The sequence below is a fragment of the Manis pentadactyla genome, chromosome 5 (assembly GCF_030020395.1).
Source record: "Manis pentadactyla isolate mManPen7 chromosome 5, mManPen7.hap1, whole genome shotgun sequence".
Classification (NCBI taxonomy): domain Eukaryota; kingdom Metazoa; phylum Chordata; class Mammalia; order Pholidota; family Manidae; genus Manis; species Manis pentadactyla.
The window spans coordinates 86,902,439-86,916,669 of NC_080023.1; the positions used below are offsets into that span (position 1 = coordinate 86,902,439).

At 33.0% G+C, this 14,231-nt stretch overlaps 1 protein-coding gene across 6 annotated transcripts in view; it reads right to left on the reverse strand.

Annotated features, from left to right (window-relative positions):
• The window catches only part of CENPE (centromere protein E), an 80,204-nt gene that overhangs the window by 49,487 nt on the left and 16,486 nt on the right, over positions 1-14,231 (reverse strand). For 5 of the 6 annotated variants that reach the window (XM_057502496.1, XM_036879216.2, XM_036879217.2 and 2 more), the window contains exons 14-24: positions 12,897-13,032; positions 12,401-12,489; positions 10,930-11,097; positions 7,866-7,940; positions 7,542-7,658; positions 6,068-6,190; positions 5,818-5,983; positions 5,274-5,428; positions 3,730-4,041; positions 3,345-3,617; positions 3,028-3,186 (exon numbers count right to left, since the gene is read on the reverse strand). In XM_057502496.1, the coding sequence (XP_057358479.1) occupies positions 3,028-3,186; positions 3,345-3,617; positions 3,730-4,041; positions 5,274-5,428; positions 5,818-5,983; positions 6,068-6,190; positions 7,542-7,658; positions 7,866-7,940; positions 10,930-11,097; positions 12,401-12,489; positions 12,897-13,032 (1,773 nt within the window). The remainder of the gene's footprint in view (positions 1-3,027; positions 3,187-3,344; positions 3,618-3,729; positions 4,042-5,273; positions 5,429-5,817; positions 5,984-6,067; positions 6,191-7,541; positions 7,659-7,865; positions 7,941-10,929; positions 11,098-12,400; positions 12,490-12,896; positions 13,033-14,231) is intronic. The other variant, XM_036879215.2, reaches the window with a different exon arrangement.

Genomic DNA, 14,231 nt, shown 5'->3' on the forward strand with positions numbered 1-14,231 from the left:
GAGGTTCCTCAAAAAGATCAAAATAGAAATACCATTTGAACCAGGAATTCCACTTCTAGGAATTTACCGTTAAGAATGCAGCACTCCAGTTTGAAAAAGACAGGTGGACCCCTATGTTTACTGCAGCACTATTTACAATAGCCACGAAATGGAAGCAACCTAAATGTCCATCAATAGATGAATGGATAAAGAAGATGTGGTACATATACTCAATGGAATACTACTCAGCCATAAGAAAAAAACAGATCCTACCAGTTGCAACAACATGGATGGAGCTAGAGGGTATTACGCTCAGTGAAATAAGCCAGGCGGAGAAAGACAAGTCCCAAATGATTTCACTCATATGTGGAGTATAAGAACAAAGAACAACTGAAGGAACAAAACAGCAGAAGAATCACAGAACCCAAGAATGGACTAATGGTTACCAAAGGGAAAGGGACTGGGGAGGCTGGGTGGGAAGGGAGGGATAAGGGCGGGGAAAAAGAAAGGGGGCCTTACAATTAGCATGTATAATGTGTAGGGGGGCATAGGGAGGGATGTGCAACACAGAGAAGACAAATAGTGAGTCTACAGCATCTTACTGTGCTGATGGACAGTGACTGTAATGGGGTTTGTCAGGGAGGACTTGGTGAAGGGGGGAGTCTAGTAACCATAATGTTCTTCATGTAATTGTAGATTAATGACAATAAATGAATTTAAAAAAATTAACCAAAAATGGACCAAAGATGTAACTGTAAGAGCTAAAATGATAAGACTTTTAGAAGAAGCATAGGGGAGAAGTTTCATGACATAGGACAATGATTTCTTGGATATGATACCAAAACCACAGGCAGCAAAAGTGAAATAGATAAACTGGACTATATCAAAATTAAAAACTTCTGTTCATCAAAGTACGTAAGTAATAGACTGAAAAGGCAATCTATGGAATGGGCGAGAATATTTGCAAGTCAAACTACTGTCATGTCCATGATATATAAATAACTCCTTCATCAATAAGATATAAGCAACCCAATTTAAAAGTGGGCAAGACTTTAACAGATATTTCTGTAAAGAAGATATACAAATAGGCCTCAAGCACATAAAAAGATGCTCAACATTACTAATTATTAGAGAAAGTCAAATCAAAATCATGACATATGGCCTCCTACTCATTAGAATGGCTACTATCAAAACACCAGAAAACAATACGTTATGGTGAGGATTTGGGCATTGGAATCCTTGTGCACTGTTGGTATGAATGTAAAATGGTGCAACCACTACAGAAAACAGCATTAAGTTCTTCAAAAAATAAAAAATAGAATTATCACATGATCCAGGAATTTCACTTTTGGATATATAGCCAAAATAATTGAAAGCAAAGTCTCAAGAGATATTTGTACACCCGTGTTCAAGTAGCCTTATTTCCAATAGCCAAAAGGTGGAAGCAATCTAGTGTCCACTGATAGGTGAATGGGTAAACAAAATGTGGCACACATATACAGGGGAACATTATTCAGCTTTAAAAAGGAAGGAATTCCTGATGTATGCTACAACATGGATGAACCTTCATGATATTATGCTAAATGAAATAAGCCAATCACAAAAAAAGGTAAAATACACACAATCCTGTATTAGGTGAGGTACCTTGAGTAGTAAAATTAATAGAGACAGGAGGTAGAATGGTGGTTGCTAGGGGTTGGGGGAAGGGAGGAACGAGGAGTTGTTTCATGGGTATAGAGTTTTAGTTTTGCAAGATCAAAAATTCTGGAGATCGGTGCCACAGCAATGTGCATGTACTTAACACTACTGAACTGTTTACTTAAACATGGTAAAGATGGAAAATTTCATGCTACATATATTTTACTACAATTAAAAATAGAAAACAAAAATAAACATACATGTTTATTCCTAGTAGTAAATAACATTAAGTATAATAAAAATGAAAGATAGTATAAAAAACTCTGTTAATAATGTATATTAAAGGTATTTTTGAAAAGAAGAAAAGTATGGTAAATGAATCCATTGTATAAAATTACAGGCAATCCCCCATTATAGATGGAACTGTGTTCTCCCAAAATTCATGTTGAAGCCCAAACTCCCAGTGTGAGTCTATTTAGAGTTGGGACATTTAAGGAGGATAATTATGGTTAAATGACTCCATAAAGCTGGGGCCCTAATCCTTTAAGAAGAGACACCAGAGCTCTTTCTCAGCTTGCATACAGAAGAAAGGCCACGTGAGGACACAGAAGGAAGATAACATCTGCAATCCAAGAAGCAAGGCTTCTCCAGAAACCAGATTTTCCAGCACCTTAAACTTGGACTTCTAGCATCCACAACTGAGAGAAAGTGTATTTCTACTGTTTAAGCCACTCTGTCTGTGATACATTGTGATGGCAGTCCCTTAGATGAATACATCTCCTTTTTAAAAAGCCATCATTAGGATCCTAACCTTTCTAGTACACAATTAAGTAATCAGTCACAATTAAGTAATTTATTACTTAATTACACAATTAAGTAATAAAGCAGTTATTCTCCTAAGTTCTGAGGACAAAACAAACTGCACCATCTAAAATGAATTAAGGTGAGATTTAAGCACCAAAGGGCAAAAATACAGCCCGAGCCCTAGAAACAGACATAAATATACAAAACATGCACTGATTTTACTGTGAAATCTAAACAAGTTTAGTACACAAAATTCAGTATGAAACATATTTTAATCCATAATTAATAATAAGCACACAATCTTTCTTACTTTCTTAGAATTCACAGGGGCTCTTAAAGATGGTTAAAATAAGTATCAGGCCTCAGAAAGTATCAGGTCAAAGTCTGAACTAATTTTTTTTGCCTTTGCCTTTTCAAATTGATTACAGACAGTTACATTTGAAGTTATTTCAAAGACATTAGGGTTAAGCTTGTAAGTTATTGTTAGTTATTACCATGGTGAATAATAAGTAAGACTGAGAGTACCATTATATGTACTTAGGTGTTTCAGGTTAGGGAGAAAGCTCACACACAAGTATATGAAAACTGAAAAGAAACACCCTTTACCTTTTCCTGAAATTCATCCTTATTTTCTCCTAAGGTTTCCTCTGTATGCAAATTCATGGAACTTTCCTCAGAAATTTTCATTTTTAGTGTGTCAATTGTTTCTTGGTATTGTTTCAAAGACTCAAGAGCAGTTCGTAATTGTTCTTGGGTATCTATGTTCTTTGTCAGAGATAAATAGAAAACAATTTCCATTAGAGTACTGTGACGGAATGAAAATTATTTTACAGTTACTACTTGATTATAAATAATAAATGATGGCTCCTATAATGTTTTTAAAGAGGCTCTGAATTTTCAAGTTGAATCAGTCAAAGCCTCACCATATTTACAGTGTCCTGAATGTCCCTTCTGAGTTGGTCCCTCTCGGTTTGTAGGTTCTCCTGGAGTTGTGTTAGGTCACCTTTTTCTTGGGTTAAGGTTCTTACTTCAACTAAGGTTTGTTGAAGTTTCGCAGTAATCACTGTTTTCTCCCTTTCTATGGTTTGTAGCCTAGAATCTCTACTTTCTAATTGTTCCTTCAGCTCTTCCACTTCATTTAATCTTTCTTGACTCTCAGTTGTTTTCTGCTTAAGTTCTTCGGTTTTGTGAGAAAGCTTTAAAATAAGAAAAAGTAAATGTGAAAAGAAGAGCATTCTATGGCATATATATGGAAGCTAAACCCTAGAAGACTATAGATCATTTCCTTAGGGAATGTCAGGTACCAACCTCTGTGTGCAAAGCATCCAAGCTTAAACCAAGTTTTTGAGCTTTAGAGAGATTTCCTATTTCCTGGTTCATTCTTGCATTCTCCTCAAGGGCCATCTTATACTTCTGCTCAAATTCAGTATGTTGATTTTTAAAATCTTGGATTTCTTGATTAGCACTTTCATAATTCAAATGCATAGTTGCTAGTTCGTTTTTAGTTTTCCCAATTTCTTCAAGTAAATCTTGAATTCTATTCTTCTTATGAACTACTTCAGAAAATAATTGATCTTTTTCTGATGTTATTATACAGAGCTCTTCAGATTTATCATGTATCTATGGAAAAGAAATAAAATTTAGCTATGTTAGCAATGTATGATTTACTGAAGCAATTTTTAGGAAAAAATCTATTTCTCTGCATTGAAATTAAGCAAGGATTGACTGGAAGGGAAATATTTTTATTATCACATCTCTGTAACAATATATTATATATCCTGTTTAACTTTACCTTCAAAATTTTATTTACTAATCTCTCTGAATTCTAGTAAAGATTTCATGGAGAACACTTAGCATCCACATCAGGGTAAATACCATCTTTATTTCCTTATCTATCATTTTAAAGTGTTTTCTAAATTTGTGGTGTCAGGCATTTCATGGTTTTTCTTAGAATTTGCCCTATATTTTCTTTCTAAAGGTTTTGAATGTAGCTTATTTCCAAGAACTTAATCCATGAATAATTTAAATAATTAAGGTTTATTTAACATATTTAAATAACTAATTTAAACAAACCATATCCAGCTTCTAAACAGTTTAATCATTATGAAAGATAAGGTAGGAGGTGGAAAAAAGAAGAGCTAAAGGAGAGACAAAGGAAGCAAGCGTCATACAGCAGAATTGCTACAATCACAGGCTTAGGATAGGAGGCAGACCTATGCAGCTCAGCTCTTAGTTAACTTTTTGTTGGGCTAAACACGAGCATCTACTTTAAAAAGTGATGATTAAATAACATAATGTTGCTAGAGTTCTTTAGCATGATGTTTGCCATATATTAAGTTCTTCACTGTGATGGTAAGCACTCAAATTCTTGTCATTTTTCTTTTAGAAAGGTAGAAAGGCAAGGCTGGCAGATGAGCTCGCAGAATTGCTCACTAGCCTCCAGGATTCATGCTGACCTCTAAAACTTTATCAGTGCCACCCACTTTATCCCACTACTCTTTTCCTCAGTATCGTGATATGACTAGAACAAAACAAAGTCAGATAAAGACTAAGAGTAGGCCACAGAATGCTACTTAAATGCCATAGTTGAGGACGACAGAAATAGCTGATGTGTGGAGCATGTTAGTAAGTATACACTGCTAAATATAGTTTGGAAATACATTTTTTTCTCATCTAGTAGTATAAAAACAAATTAGAAGAGGCACAGTATTCATTTCTATTCCTAACAAGCTGAGTGGAACGTTTATAGTCTCTTGCCTGCTACTTTAAAATATACTATGGCAAATATTTAAGGCACTATTGCAGAAGTTTATATTTCAAAACAAGAGTTATTTGCTTAAAAACGTGTGTACCTCTTTCCTCAGCATTTCTACTTCTAAGGGTAAACATTTCAATTCTGAGAGCAAATTAACTTCTTTACGTAAAGCTTCATTTTCTTCGACTTCTTTATTCAGCTCTTTCTGGAGATCAGTAATCTTTCTTTCCAATTCCAAATTACAGAGAAAATCTAGGAAATTTTCAGTAAATTAAAACAACTAGTAGGTATTGGGACAATGTACTCATATAGGAAGTTCAGATTAATTAGATTATATAACATTTATTAAATAAAGAGACACTGTTGGTTAATAATTGTTAGTAGCTGATATTTTAATTATTAGTAGTTCTTGATTAATATTTTTAAAGATCAGGTATAACTTATTTGAAAAATAATTCTTAAACCTTTATGATTTGAAGTCCATGGAAGCATTTATAAATACTGATACTAAATGATATTGAAACTTAATATTGGGCTATTAAAAATATCAAAGAAAAAAAGATTTTTAATCAATGGAATGCAGTTACATTTCTAGAGTGAGTCAGATCTGCAAAGGGGTAAAGCATGAAATTATAAAGTACCTTTTGGAACTTTGCCATCTATAAGAGAGGTGAGTTTTGTTATTTCATTAAAAGAGGATTGTAATTCTTTCTCCAGATCAACTTGCATTTTTTTTTTGGTCTCCAACTGGTTTTGATATAACTGAATATCATTTTTCATTTGCTTGCATGTACTTGCAAGTTCTTCCTATTGGGGAAAGCATTGCAAATTCACAAAAAAATGTACTTTTATTACAACTATTTTGTTATGAATATTACAAAAATCACCTACCATTTTCTCTTTCAGCTCCTGATTTTCACTTCTAAGAAAGGCTGATTCTTTCTTGGCATCAAGAATTACAGTTTCAGTATCAAGCAGAGTCTGTTTTATTTGTTTGAAGTCTTCAGTGTTTTCCTATACACATGACAAAAAGGATTTAGTGAACTCTAACTTTGTTAAAGTTGGAAAAGGCTTCAGAGAAGGTATACATAGATGTTATTCCTAACAAATAAAAAATAGTGAGTGTATACTAATTACCAAATGTATTTTTAGGATAGATGAAAAGAAAGGATGTTTTTCATAGTAAACATGTTTTAAAAAATCTGACTATATTTTTCCAAATTATAAAAGCATTGTATAGAAGTACCGTAGTTTAAGAAATGTTACTGTTTTAAAAAGGTTGAAACAGTTGTTCAGGTGGCCTGTTAAGGTTACATTCCTATATATTTTTAAGTTATTTTCTCCAAAACATGACAGTTAGTTGATAGTTATAATTACAGATACAAAATCACTAATTGAAAAGAAAAAGACAATCCAGTAGCAAAAGAGAGAAGATGTAACTGGCAACTCACAGAAGAGAAAATGCAAATGAATGATGAACACAGGAAAAGATCCAGTCTCAGTTTTAGAGAGAAGTCCCATTTTATCATGCCTTTAGCTTACAGAAATTCAACCATATGCCCTCGGCAAAACAGTAATGCATAAATGAAGGACTGAATGAATCAAATGAATGAATAAAGAGAAATAAACAATTCTTAAAAAGTGGGTAATTCTGCTTGCCACTCTATCAATAGATACTTCAGGATTATATGAAAGTGCCTTTTTTCCCAGTAGAAGACAACAGAAGAATACTAATTGAAGGTAACAAAAAATCCTCTAAGGAACTCAAATGAAAAAGCAACAGAAACTAATATTAAAAATTTCTAGCTAGAAACTGTTGCCTTTTTAAAAAGGGTATTAAAAACTGGAGTCAAACTATTTTCTTGAAATAATCAGGTGGATTGAAAGCAAATAAGAACAAAATTTCACCATGAGATTCAATGTTATTTAATGCAATAATCTATACCAACTAACACCATCTAGAGCTATAGGTTTCTGAAAAATACTTGGCAAACTGGTAAAAGTTATTTAAATTATAATGAGAATTCATTAATATTTATTAATGAAATGATCAATGAAATCAATATCAATATAAGTGCTTACCTGAAGATATTGACTATACAATTTGACATGCAATTTGTATAAAACAGTTGAAAAAAGTAAAAATATTTTTTAATTACTTATTTTTAATGGAAGCTCATCCCTAAGTTACATTCACTTAAAGAATGATACTTCAATTTGCTATGACCCTCTCTAACAGGGTTATTGATAGGACTAAATAATATACTATATATAAAATAATTATATCAATGCCCAGAACATAGTAGACTCAATATACACATTTACTATGATGATGATTATACAACAAAATAAACCTGATTTTTACCAATGAGCACAAGTCCACTTTCATATTTTCTGACTTCTGAGAGTCTAGGTGTTTCTGTAGCTTCTTAATCTGGTCTTCCTTTTTGTTAAGCAACTCTACTTTTGAACTTAATTCATTCTGAAGAATCAAAGGAAAGTAAAACAGAACTTAATTGAATTTAAGTTATAAGGGATTAAAAAGAACTTACTATTTAAGAGTTTAAACTGGTACACAGTTAAATAAAACAAAATTAGTATTTAAAAAATATCCCTTCTGAAATTATGTATATTTTATATTTTATTGTTCTAGTTCTTTATCAGTAGAAATACCAACATAAATGCTCACCTCAAGATCTTGATTATACACTTCTGCATGCTTAACTAAATTCTTTAAGTTGGAAATTTCATGTATTAGTTGCATCTGTAAGAGCATGTGAACAGGCAACAGAGCAAACCAATAGTTAATAAAGCAAAAAAAAAAAAAAAAAATGCACTAATCCTCAGAATCACCCAGCACAGTAAAGAAGGGACTGAGAGATCATCTGTTCAAGCTACTGAAACAGAGCATCTCATTATTAAAAGACAAAAACAAAAACCTCCAAACCAACCAATGAAATGAAGAATTCCCAAAGCCCCACAAAACCAGAAACAGGAAGGAAAAAAAAAATCTCAGCATAACTCAGTAGTTATGTCATCTGTTAATAAAGCAGTAACAACATCATAGCAAATTAATATGTACCATTTGGAAGAGATAAAGTAGTAATCAAACTTAAAAAACACTTTCAATAGATTTTTATTTTGGGTAAGGCGAGTGCAGAAATGTATTTACTTTTATAAGATTTCTTTTCTTCACATAAAATATTCACCTAGCTTTACAATTGGCACACTTTTTAATGAGCTGTGATTTGGACTTTAGGTTTGGATTAGCGTAGTTTCACGTGGTGTCCTTACAGTATTATTGCTGTTCATCAAAGCTACAGATAATGTGTGGGATTCTCAACTATTACCTTGTTGGTTTATTCTACAGGAAATATTGGAAAGATTTATAGCAATGATGCCATTGCTTTATATTGGTCAACTGTCTAAAAGTATAAAGAATACTTAAAGATACAAATATTTCTATTAAATTTTCCTTTCTATCCAAAGTAGCATCAAATAAATTTGAATACTAACAACACACTTGTGTTCAAAACAACTAAAATTTCCTAAAGATAAACAAAATTTCCCTTAGAATTACTTAATTTTCATAATCAGATGAGTCCTTAAAAGTAAAAGTAAATTCTAGTAGAACATAGGGACTTACGTAAATAGCATCTTATTTATACATTAATACTCTCTGGATATTTAATTCAGTCCTAACTTGTTTCAGACTTCAGTTTAGTGTGAGTGTTGACATTCTTATTTTAGGTCAGCATCATTCAACAGAAATAAAATGTGAGTCAAATTTGTAATTAAAAATTTTTGAGTAGCCACATTAAAAACAAAAGTAAAAAATAACAAGTAGAATTAATTTCAACCTAATCTATCAAAAATGTCATTTTGTCATGTAATCAATATAAAAAATAAATATTTTATATTCTTTTTTCACACTTCAGTCAATTCAGACTGGCCCCATTTCATGGGCTCAATTGGCACATGTGGTTATTGGCTACCCAATAGCTCAGCAAAGTTTTAGACATTTGTAGTAATTTTGACTTAAACTGGTTCCATCCTTTATTTTTCTTCCCTGTTTCTAACTTTTGTGCAAGAAACTAACTTTGCTTGTTTCTAACTTTTGTGCAAGAAAATCACAATTACCAGTAAGGATGTTATTTTACAAGTAAGGAAGAACTAAATAATCAAATTCTGAAAACATTTAGAAAGAAAACTCTCTGACTTTTCATTTGACACAGCATTTCAGGTATTAACTCTCATCATCAGAAAAAGATTAAGTGACTTCTGTAAAGGTCTGTGCAAGCCCTCCTATTGATGTATCGTTTAAGATGCTGAGCATAAAAAGACAATGTGTGATATGCCAAAAAGTTAATCTGTTACTACCTAAGAAAATACTGCAGATTTCAAATGAAATTTTACCCTAACCTGAAGGGTGGAGATAGACAGTAAATTAAGTCCTGAGAGATTCAATGACTTACTCAAGGACTTGCCAATTCAAGCCAGGCTCAAATCTGCAGTTAGAAAGGAGCAAAACTGGGGCTTTAAACCAGATAGTTTGGCTCCAGAGACCATGCCCTTAACCACAACACTAGATCACCCTCTCAATGAAACCCACTTTTAATGATTGAAGTGCACTGTTCTTTTCATGACGTTTCTCATTTTGTTAATATGCAAATTTTAAAATGAGTTAAATGAAACTTTGTTAGTACAGACTTTTCAATATATAATACCTATGAAAAGTAGTAGTAACTTTAATTTATAGGTAGAAAGGACCCAATAGTTTTGCAACAGAATTCTTTTTTCCTTTCACGAAGGAAAAGACTATGAGAAACTAAACAGTGAGATTGAGGTGAAAGGACTGTGCTCCTTTGGGCTAATCACACAGAAACCAGAGCTGTGAATTAACACATATTTTTAGCTACATCAAAACCCTGGCTCTTTTTTTGGGGGGAGGTACATGGATCATTTCACAAATCTGAAAACAGCTATGGATTCTTGTTCCAGAAAAATAAATGTGCATTCAAAAAGTCTGCAGAACAATTTCACTGTGTTTAACTCTAGCTTAAGGACTCTCCGCACTAAGAAACCTTTTGAACCTCTGGATAATTTCAGAATCCCCGAAGTCTGATGGTTTCTAGATTAGGTTCTATCATCATGCCGCCTAATATTATATAGTTATAAAATGGAAGGGATCTGTTTCATTCCTAAAAATTCCTTAAAATTATTTAGCAGTAGTTTTACTAATTGTCACAGTAACTCTCTCATATGGGAAAAGAAATGTGCAAAATCAGCTTCCCCAGCAATTCTAATAATGTCCTAACTATTTAGGAATATACTTTCTAAAGAAAATAAAATCCATAAAAGGTATCCATACATACAACGTTCAGCTAAACAGTAAAATTCACATTGGAAATGGCTAGGTTCTAAGTAGCATTTCTGGTATGCTTATAAATTAAATATTGATAGTTACAAATTATAAGTAATTTCTTCAGAACAAATCAATAGGCAGATTCACCAAATCTTTCCAAAGATGTTTTTAATTCTTTCTTCTTGTGTATAAATACAAGTGAAACAGATGATTTAACAATTTTTAAAACAATATAAATAAATAATTTATTGAATTCTGTACCTGTGTATACATATGAAAATGGCTGGATCCTTACTACATCACCCTTAGAAATATATATGTCTAGAATAATGACATTTCTTTTAAAAGTGTGGTTTGATTTTAGTTTCATGCTTCCATTACCTCTTACCTCTTGATCTTTTTCTGTTTTTCTTTCTAGAGCCTCAAATTCATCCAAATCATTCTTTTCTTTTAATTTCAATTCCATTTCTGCATTTTCTCTTCTTAGTTGTTCATAGTCTAATACCAGATTATCATAGTTAGCACGAAGTGCATTCAACTCACTTTCTAAATTTTCCTATTGTAAACAAAACCAGAGTTTCAAGTCAGAATTCAATTACATAGTTTCCTTAACTAAAATTTGGATTTATTCAATAATTAATTTAATCCTGAGTCATTTGGTAGTTTAGGCCGTCCTCATCTTCATTATCTTTTTAATGCTCTAGCTTGATCCAGAGTAAAATAAAGATTGTTCATTTTGGTAAACTAGCTAACTTAGAATAGAAGACTATTTTGAAAGGAGTAGAAAAAAAAATCACATAAGCAGATGTTCTGTCTCTGCCTGACTAGAAAAGTTGTCAGGAGTTGGCAGTAGCAGAGGCAGGGCGTATACTGCAAAGTCCTTCTGAACACAGATCCATAAGCTCCTTAGCAATAAAACTCATAATTTAATTCTCCACCTGTCTGACTGCTGTTTTATTTCTCAGATGGCTCTGAATTTACGAAGAACAGAAGTATTATTTTTTTGACTTCTCAAACTCTAATGGCTGCTAACATTTTACCATACTTAAAAGGGGCTTGTTTCTGCATTGTATACTATTATGAGAAAAGACATAAGCTATGAGTTAAAAAACTAACACAAGGGGTTTTCTAAAACCAACAAACTTCTAGAGACATGAAAGTACTTTACCTATAATATTTAACTAATTATAATAATTATAATAGTTAACTAATTTAATTCCAAAAAATCACTGCAAAATTAAAATGAAATTTTAATTCCAGAATTAAAATGAAATTTTCCTTAACAAATACATTTTTAAAACTACATTTCTTAAACCTTAGCAGCCTAGAAAGGAAACACTGGATCTATATTTACCAAAGTATTCATTATATTATTTCTTAAAGATTTTGTTAAGACCATATTTAATACATTTACTTTTATTTTTCAGTATTATTTGGCAATATTACCCCTCCCTGATGGATCATTCGTCTACTATATGCTGGAGAATTTTGACACTTTTAAAATTGGCTCTTTTTTACCCTCATGGAATTGCTTGGGGCAAAACAGAGAAACTTAAAAAAAAAAAAAAATCACAGATACAAGATCTGTTGGTAAAGAGCCAGAAGCAAAGGTTTACCTATTATTATCATACACTTGCTTTATGAAATTTTTAGCTGCCCTCTTGGATGCTGCAGTTATCAACTAGGAGTAGAACAAGTGGGGGAAGTCTTAATTAGAACCAAAACTGCAACTGAAGTAGTCACAGCTAGTGGTGTGTTTGCTACAACAGTAAACACATAACAATTAAACAGTAAACAGTAAACAAATTAATTTAAAGAAAGATTAAAGGATAATGTTGTGCAAAATACATTTAATTTACCTGACTTAGTAGCTTTGTTGCTGGATTCCACTCTATCTCAGTTAACGTATCAAGAGTATTACTGAAAACATCAGACTCTGAACAGAGAGCTATAATTAGAGGAAAAAGAAATTTATCTGTAAACATGTTAACAAAGTTTCCTAAAATGCTCCTAAAAAAATACTTTTAATGTTGGAGACATAGTTTTGAAAGATTCCTGTATAAATGCCACCCTTTCAAGGTTAGCAATGGTTAAGGCAGATGCTATGTGAATACTAAACTGAATAACAATTAGAACTCATGTGCTTCACTCACAGTGCATCATTCTTGAGATATGGAAAGAATAGAGAACTTCATGAAAGTTCACTTTCTTGAATTTACTTATTTTTAGCATCTCCATTGTATTCACATCTAAAATACATTTTACTAAATGTGTTTATTACATTAACTGAGTTATAAATAACATCTCTCTTTAAGGGATGCTTTTATAATTAACAGGAATAGAAACAGCACTCACATTCATCAATTTCTCCTACTGTCTTATGCATTTTTGTTGTTATATTCGAGGGCACATCAAATTCATTTACATAGTTTGAGGTTTTCATTTTGTTAATTTTGCCAGGGCACCAAGTGACTCTTCGTTTTCTTTTGGCCTAAAGAGGAAAAAATCCAAAGTATTTCATGTAGATCTGGGGTCAAACATTATAAAACAAGGGAACTAGTTTCCATTTTTTAAAACCACTGACTTGATAGAATTCTTATTAAACCTAGTTTAATCTGGTGTTATACAGAGCAGCTGTCACCACCATAGCTACCAAAATAGAGGTTGGCCAGCCCCAAGTGGGAAGGAACAGACAGGCGGCAGAATCCCAGGTAGCTCATCCCAGTTTCCTTCAGCAAGTAAAGCTTCTTTCGCGGGGCCCTTCACAATGCCAATCCCCTTTAGCAGGGTGAAGCTGATGCCCCCAGCTGTGCTCCTTCCTCTGCTGGGGCCTTGCTTCCTCAGTCACCTGTTCATGTCACCTTCACTAGCTCTTTCCCCTCAGCTTTACTCAGCTCAAGCCTGTTTCCTTTTGATTGATTGATTTATTTATTTTGATTAGATTTTTTAATTTTGTTATCATCAATATACAATTACATGAGCAACACTGGTTACTAGAGTCCTCCCATTATCAAGTCCCCACCACATACCCCATTACAGTCACTGTCCATCAGCGCAGTAAGATGCTGTACAGTCACTACTTGTCTTCTCTGCGCTATACTGCCTTCCCCATGCCCCCCCTACATTATGTGTGCTAATCGTATTGCCTCTTATCCCTCCCTTCCCACCCACACTCCCCAGTCCCTTTCCCTCTGGTAACTGTTAGTCCATTCTTGGGTTCTGTGAGTCTGCTGCTCTTTTGTTCCTTCAGTTTTTGCTGTTTTTATACTCCACAGATGATTGAAATCATTTGGTATTTGTTTTTCTCCGCTTGGCTTATTTCACTGAGCGTAATACCCTCTAGCTCCATCCATGTTGTTGCAAATGGTAGGATTTGTTTTCTTATGGCTGAATAATATTCCATTGTGTATATGTACCACCTCTTCTTTATCCATTCATTTACTGATGGACACTTAGGTTGCTTCCATTTCTTGGCTATTGTAAATAGTGCTGTGATAAACATAGGGGAGCGTATGTCTTTTTCAAACTGGGCTCCTGCATTCTTAGGGTAAATTCCTAGGTGGAATTCTTGGGTCAAATGGTATTTCTATTTTTAGTTTTTTGAGGAACCTCCATACTGCTTTCCACAATGGTTGAACTAGTTTACACTCCCACCAGCAGTGTAGGAGGGTACCTCTTTCTCCACATCCT